Source organism: Sinocyclocheilus grahami, unplaced genomic scaffold (assembly GCF_001515645.1).
Source record: "Sinocyclocheilus grahami isolate Dianchi unplaced genomic scaffold, SAMN03320097.WGS_v1.1 scaffold808.1, whole genome shotgun sequence".
NCBI lineage: Eukaryota > Metazoa > Chordata > Actinopteri > Cypriniformes > Cyprinidae > Sinocyclocheilus > Sinocyclocheilus grahami.
Genome location: NW_015505987.1, coordinates 283,210 through 291,093, shown reverse-complemented (window position 1 = coordinate 291,093; position 7,884 = coordinate 283,210). Strand labels below are relative to the sequence as shown.

At 36.3% G+C, this 7,884-nt stretch overlaps 1 protein-coding gene across 1 annotated transcript in view; it reads left to right on the top strand.

Moving 5' to 3' along the window:
- The window catches only part of pik3c2a (phosphatidylinositol-4-phosphate 3-kinase, catalytic subunit type 2 alpha), a 44,355-nt gene extending 38,135 nt beyond the window's left edge, over positions 1–6,220 (top strand). Inside the window, exons 25-33 of the mRNA XM_016246681.1 lie at positions 2,228–2,384; positions 2,607–2,716; positions 2,809–3,016; positions 3,189–3,313; positions 3,393–3,510; positions 4,617–4,698; positions 4,914–5,023; positions 5,108–5,233; positions 5,323–6,220. Of these exons, the coding sequence (XP_016102167.1) occupies positions 2,228–2,384; positions 2,607–2,716; positions 2,809–3,016; positions 3,189–3,313; positions 3,393–3,510; positions 4,617–4,698; positions 4,914–5,023; positions 5,108–5,233; positions 5,323–5,505 (1,219 nt within the window). The 3' untranslated portion in view covers positions 5,506–6,220. The remainder of the gene's footprint in view (positions 1–2,227; positions 2,385–2,606; positions 2,717–2,808; positions 3,017–3,188; positions 3,314–3,392; positions 3,511–4,616; positions 4,699–4,913; positions 5,024–5,107; positions 5,234–5,322) is intronic.
- The last annotated feature ends 1,664 nt before the right edge of the window (positions 6,221–7,884 follow it).

Here is a 7,884-nt window from a genome sequence, read left to right as displayed (position 1 = left end):
GAAAACAGTTGTGCTGCTTAATATTTTTGAGGAAAGGGTGCTATATGTTTTCACAATTATTTTATGAATAGGAAGTTCAAGTTTTTATTTTATTTTTTCACTTTTGATCAATTTAATGTGTCCTTGCTGAATAAAAAAAATAGATAATGTAGATCTGTGCCAGCAGCAGAGTCTTGTGCTCCTTTATTTTAGTTGTAGGTTTTATTTTATTAAATTCAGTAAGGATCAATGAGTTCAAACCAAAGGCTTCTGGGAAACAAGTGCAGGATTTTTTGAATTGTTCAACAACTAGTTCCAAAATCTAATTTAATTATACTGTTCAAAACATGATCTGAATAAACATCAGATAAAGGAAAGGTTACATAAGTATACAAGGAATCTCTTGTTTTTTCAGTTTTCTTTTGGGTTTGAACAAGAGCTGGGTTTGACTTTCAGTCCTAGCAAAACACTTAAGTGTTTTTCTAATAAGTACAATGTCCTGTGACAGATTATTGGATCAATGGGTGATTGTATTTGGATGAACCCTTGATCCCTCCAGTTCATCCAGTCAATATTGATATATTGTCTTGTACTGATACGCAATATGGCAAAAATATATGGAAACCAAAACACCATGCCAATAAGTGCATGTTGAGCATTTATTTTAAAAATGGGCACTTCCATTCAGGCACAAGAGCATCAGTGGAGTCAGATATTGATCTGGTTCACATTAGGTGTTCAAATTCATTCCAAATGTGTTCAGTGGGGTTCAGATTTGGGTTTTGTACAGGCAAGTCAAGTGCTAATCAATGGCTAAATCATTTTTTTTTATGGATCTCACTTTGCACAAGGGTTTTGCAAGGGTCCTCCCCAAAGCATTGCCTAAAAGTGGGATGCGCACAATTCTCAAGAGTGTCATTGTGTTCTGTTGCATTAAGATCTTTCTTCAGTGGAATTAAAGGGCCTAGCCAAACATGCTATCAGAAGGGGGTGTCCACATACTTTTGGTCATGTAATGCCTCATCTTATATCTCCCATGTGAACAAGTGGTTTACATACAGATGGAAAGCTCTTTGTAATGCTCTTTTTTACTTTACTTGTAAACACATTTTATCATGTTATGGCTTTGTCTGTCTTGGCTAAATAGAGTGTTGCAGGAATGAGTCCTAAAACCCAGAAACATATTAAAGATTTTGTCCTTCCAATTCCATCGTTCTGAAGTCATTGGGTTTTTTGAATGGGCCATTGTTTAATGGTCTGAAATAAGGTCTGTGGTTAACGCAAGTAATTTTATCCTATGACATAAAATGCATCAGTAATTCACAGTCATGATTTACTATAGGCGTTTATGTGTCTGTTGCTAACAAGGGGCTAAATGGGACTACAGAAGTTGTCGGGGACATTGAACAGCTCGGCTATTTTAATATCGTTGATATACTGTTTTAGTTTTTGTTAATATTTAGAAATTTTTTTTTTACATTGTTTTCAATTTAATTTGAGTAATTTTGTTGTATGTTTTTGTAATTTGTGTGTTTGTTGCCTTTGCGACTAACTGAAAATCAGTTTTTGGTAACACTTTACAACAAGGTTCCATTAGTTCATGTATTAACTAACATGAACAAACAATGAACAATACATTTATTACAGTATTTATGCATATTTATGCATATTTTATATGTTAGTTCACCCAAAAATGAAAATTAGCCCGTGAATTACTCGCCCTCAAGGCATCCTAGGTGTATATGACTTTCTTCTTTCAGATGATTCCAGTCGGAGTTATATTAAAAATATAATTAGTCTTTGATCTTCCAAGCTGTTTAATGGCAGTCAGTGCAGAGGGTGTTGCAGTGCATCAGTCCAAAAGAAGTTAAATAAAGCACATCCATCCATATTAAAATTGCCTCACATCTATTTGAAAATCTGGAATCTGAGGGTGCAAAAAAATCCAAATACTGAGAAAATCGCCTTTAAATTTGTCCAAATTAAGTTCTTAGCAATGCATATTAATAATCAAAAATTAGGAAATTTACAAAATATCTTCATGGAACATGATCTTTACTTAATATCCTAATGATTTTTGGCATAAAAGAAAAATCGATCATTTTGACTCATACATAGTTTTTTTGGCTATTGCTAAAACTATACTCCAGCGACTTAAGACTGGTTTTGAAGTCTAGGGTCACATAAAAGACTGCCCAGTTTGTGGTTTTGTTTGGTTTTATTAATAATTTTTTGTTCTCTTTTGCAGGGACCGAGCACCATTTGTCTTAACCTCTGATATGGCTTACGTCATTAATGGAGGAGAGAGACCCACTAGCCGCTTCCAGCTTTTTGTTGACCTTTGCTCTCAAGCCTACAACCTGATACGCAAACACTCCAACCTCTTCCTCAACCTACTGTCTCTGGTATTATACAGCTCTGCACTGCATACAAAACAGTCATTTGTGTGTCATCCGTACGGACTTGTGTCAACATGAAAGTCTCTGTTGAAATGTTTTGCTGATTTAAGGTCATTGCACAACCCAAGGGAGAGGAAGCTGTTTGCATCATTTTCTTCATTCAGGACTTTTGTTGCTTTACTGTTTACTTGTTTATTGATCACTTTTGTATTTGTGTGTTTAACACAGATGACACAGTCCGGTTTACCTGAGCTGACTGGAGTCCAAGATCTTAAATATGTGTATGATGCTCTTCAACCTCAGACTACAGATGCGGAGGCTACAATTTTCTTCACAAGGTAAATGTTTTATTTTTTTGCTCATGGATTTATTTGTTTATTTAGCTCTCTACATAAAATGTTTACATGTCTCTGTATCTTTTTTCCTATAGGTTGATTGAATCTAGTCTTGGCAGTGTGGCCACAAAGTTTAATTTCTTCCTCCATAATCTGGCCCAGTTGCGTTTCTCTGGTCTTCCCTCCAATGACGAGCCAATCCTCTCCTTCGCTCCCCGGACATACACAATAAAGCAGGACGGCAGGATCCGAGATGCCTCCATATTTTCATTTCAGAAGAGATACAATCCAGACAAGCACTATGTGAGACTCATTTTTAAGAGGAGTTTATAAAGCAGTTTATATAATTTTTTTTGTAGTAATAACAAAAATGATTACAGATACTTAAAGAATATATTTTGTAAATATATTTAGTATCTTCCTTAGAAGGAAGAATTTTTTTCTAATTTCACCTGGTTTTTCACATATCTTTCAGACGTATGTTATACGGATCCTTAGGGAAGGTCAAAGTGAGCCGCAGTTTGTCTTCCGCACCTTTGATGAGTTCCAGGAACTGCACAACAAGTTGACCATCCTTTTCCCTCTGTGGAAGTTGCCGGGGTATATGAATTCACCTCTTGTACCATGGTTTGTCAAATCCTTCACTTCTATGTTCCTAAGAGTCTTTTTCTGTTTATAGATTTCCCAGTAAAATGGTGCTGGGACGTACACATATCAAGGATGTGGCATCCAAAAGGAAGGTGGAATTGAGCAGCTATGTGCACAATTTGATGAGGGGTTCAACAGAAGTCACCCAGGTGGGTGAAGGGACATTTTACATAAACAGTTGTTGCTTTAAAATGTTATTGTAAAATATCATTTTAGGCTTTTTTGTTGTTGTTGTTAATCTCCAGCAGTGATGAGGAGTCAACCAATTAAATCACTCAAATGAATATGCACTGATTTTAGTAACATTGTCTGAATTTTTCAAATGTTTTTGGAGTCTCTTACGTATAACAAGGCTGCATTTATTTAATCATAAACAACTGATCAATTTTTATCAATATAATGCATCCTTGCTTAAAGGGTTAGTTCAGCCAAAAAAGGTCCCCTAAGACCTTCGTTCATCTTCAGAACACAAATTAAGATATTTTTGATCAAATCCGATGGCTCAGAGAGGCCTCCATTGACAGCAACGCCACCCAAACTCTCAAGATCCTTAAAGGTACTAAAGACTTCGTTAAAACAGTCGACGAGACTACAGTGGTTCTTCAATAATTTTGTGACGCGACCAGAATATTTTTGTGCGCATAAACAAAGCAAAAATAATAACTTTATTCAGCAATCTCTTCTCTTCCCTGTCATTATCCTTATGCGGTTAACGCAGTAAGCACAGTGAAGGCTTCCGTGTTCTACGTCCAAACGCCGGCTCATTATTGGCCAAAGCTGCACATGTGAGCAGCGCGATGCATGCATGTGATGCTGATGCAGGAGCCGTCCAATAATGAGCCGGTGTTCTGACATAGAACTTGGAAGCGCTGGACGTAAACAATGTATGAGAATGACACAGAAGAGAAGAGGTTGTTGTAGTCACACTGTAGTCACGTCGACTGTTTTAACGACGTCTTTAGTACCTTTATGGATCTTGAGAATTTGGGTGGCGTTGCTGTCAATGGAGGCCTCTCTGAGCCATCGGATTTGATCAAAAATATCTTAATTTGTGTTCTGAAGATGAACGAAGGTCTTAGGGGTGTGGAACGACATGAGGGTGAGTAATTAATGACAGAATTTTCATTTTTGGCTGAACTAACCCTTTAATATAAGTAATACTTTTGTTCTGAAAAGTCTTACTGATGTCAAACTTTAGAACAGTGGTGTAAATAAATGTGACTTGAGTTGAATTTTTTGTTTTTCTATTTCTTAGTGTGATCTTATCTACACCTTCTTCCACCCTATTGCGAGAGATGACAAGACCGAGGGGGTTGAAGGACTCTCAAAAACTCTAGGTATGCGCGTCATATTTAAAATGTTTGCATTTTTCATTTTTAAATTATTCAAATAATTAATTGTACATGCTAAGGTTCTTTTTTTAAGAAAATCTCATGTATATTGTCATCTGCTTAGAGTTTTGTGTATTTCAGAACTTGTGTTTTTTCAAGATTAGGGTTTAACGCACCACATTATCCTGATTGTTTTCATATATTTGATGTTCATTTGGCAGATATTCCTCCAGTGAGTCCCACCACTGGCCGCGTGGAGGGTGAGGTGAAGCTGTCAGTGTCCTACAGAAACAGCACGCTCTTCATCATGGTCATGCACATTAAAGACCTGGTAAGAAATAACAATAGCACATGTCTTCAACCCCCAGTTTCTGTTCATTCCAAAATCTCATCCGTTTTGTTCTCCCAAACACAGATGTCAAATGACGGAGCAGACCCAAACCCTTATGTGAAAACATACCTTCTCCCAGACCCCCACAAAACCTCCAAACGCAAAACAAAGATCACGAGGAAAACTAGGAACCCGACATTTAATGAAATGGTAACCAAAACCTACCTATTGAACCATGCATGATTAGTTCTGCTTTATTCTAAAGCTAATAAACAGCTTCCTTCTTTCTTGGTTCATAGCTGGTGTACAGCGGCTACAGTAAGGAAACCCTGAAGCAAAGGGAGCTTCAACTGAGCGTGCTCAGTGCAGAGTCTCTGCGAGAGAACTGCTGTTTGGGTGGCATCACCCTCAGCCTTAAAGACTTTGACCTGAGCAGAGAGACTGTCAAGTGGTACAAGCTCACCACAGTGCCCTACTTTTAGATCCAACGATTCCTGCCCACCAGTCTTCCACGAAAGGTGATGTGACTGCAGCAAGTGCCCTTCAAATTCCCCCAGCATCCCTCTCTCTCTCTCTCCCTCTCTCTCTCTCTCTCTCTCTATGACACTAATCAAGGTTGAGTCCTTGTTGAAAGAATGAATCCACCTAACTTTATGTGTGAAATCAATATTCGTGTTCTGTACATTTGGAACTTGGACCAAACGGCTCACTTATAAAAGAGTTTATATTATATTAGAATATATATAGAGAGATTGACACTTGTATTTTTAAAACTGCTCATTTTTACACTTTCCTTTTCTACATATGCAAATAAGAAACATTAAAAGGTCTGTAAGGTTTTGAGCTATCAAAACAAGCACAGCAGAGTTCACTGTGCTTTTGATAACGTGCCAACTGAACTGAACAAACTCGCGACCACTTCCCTTTATGGAACAATAACAGGGTGCCTTCACACGCTCTCCTTTCATTTTCGCTCTTCTCAGTACATTCGTGGTTTAAAAAGGCCCTGTTTTGTAAGATAATGTAGTATGTGCTTCCCATGGAGTGATCTGAGTTGGTCAAGCGATTGTTTTAATGGCACCAATGAATTTGTATAATGAACAAGGGAACGGCACCGGTGGCTAAAAGCTACTGCAAGAACTCAGCTGAATCGTAATCTATGAGTTTACCAGGCATTAAAAAAAAAAAAAAAAAAGATGTACAAGATTGTCATCACTCACTCTGAAAATAGTGACTTGATTCGCTGTTTTATGACTGATGAAAATACATTTTGAATGGATATTAACATGGCCAGTTATTTATTGGTTATCTTAACCTGACCGAATCAATGTTTGCTGTAATTCTGTCTCTATTAAGGAAAATTAAATGTTTTTGAACACCTCTCTGTATACTTTGTTCTGAGGTTTCAGTAATGGATAGAAATATACTTGAACCAGTAGGGGGCAGGCAAGAAACACACAACTATTGAATATTATAATTTGCAAGTATTTTCATAAAGAAGTTCTCTTTTTCCCCCCCATTAACTTGTATAGTTGTATCCAGTTTTCCTCTTGCACTTTCATATTTTTTTTCATAGTTATTTTTATTTTATTATTATATTATTATAAGTAGGTTTAATAGTCTTATCATTGATGAAGACAAGTTCATTTTATGCTGTGATCTCCAGTGTTATTTTAGTATTATCTATATACTATTATAGTAATTATTCATATTTTTGAATTAGCTTTTTTTTTATTTTCATTTGAATGTTTTTAAGTTTTAAGTAATTTTTTTATGTGCTTTTGTCATTTTTATTTTTATTAATTATATTTAACATTTTTTTAAAATTCAGTTTTAGTAATTTACGCACTTCAGCTTAAAATAGTTTTTAGTTTGTTGCCAAAGAAACATTTCAAATTTGTTAACTTTAGGTTTTTCTTCTGATACTTTAATTTTATTTTATTTCAGCTTAATTTAAATGAATAATTTGAATAGTTTTAGGTAACAATAACAATACTGGTGATTTGTGGCTAAAGCTGCCAGTTGAAGATGTGCAAGAACACATCTTAAAGGGATAGTTCACCCAAAAAAGAAAATTCTTTCATCATTTACCCATGTTGAGTAACTATGGAGATTGTGTTGTTCCAAACCTGTATGATTTAGAAGTAAATGGTATCCAAAACGGTTTAGTTCCCATTCCCGACATTCTTCAAAATACAAATCTTTTGTGTTCCACAGAAGAAAAGTCATACGTTTAAAATGATACGAGTGAGAGTAAATGTTAATGCATTTTTCATTTTGTGGTGGACTATACCTTTAAAGCTTTGACCCTCACACACTAATGATTTCTGCTGAGGTGTTTGTGTGAACCTTAGGGACTCTTGTGGTGTGGCCCAGGTGTGCTTCGTCATTGGCAGTAAAATTATAAAGGTCTAAAAGGCCTGACCTCAGATCTGCCAGCGTTATACCACCTCATTAAACAGGCTGTTGTTGTGAGAAAGCATCTGGAGAGAAAGAGAAAAACAGTCAGGCCAGTGCACACATTTGCTTCGTCTCCAGAGCGAGGGCTTACTGATGAAGAAGTATGCATGATCTGACACTAGGTTTTGCTCCTTGACAGTCACACAGGGCTGCTGTAGATATACATTTTGGATTTTTGGGGATAGAAAAACAGTGCAAAGGGATAGAGATGATAATGAATTCCATCCGCTTCCAGTCAAATAATACAATGGTAGATTAAAATCATTCATATGATTTGTATTTGACTGTATTTTATTCATTTTACTTGACTTTGCGACCTGTAATGTAATTGTCACAAAATACTGTACATATATTCGCCTTGTCACAAATATTTGTACCACAGTAATGCACAGGAAAATGAA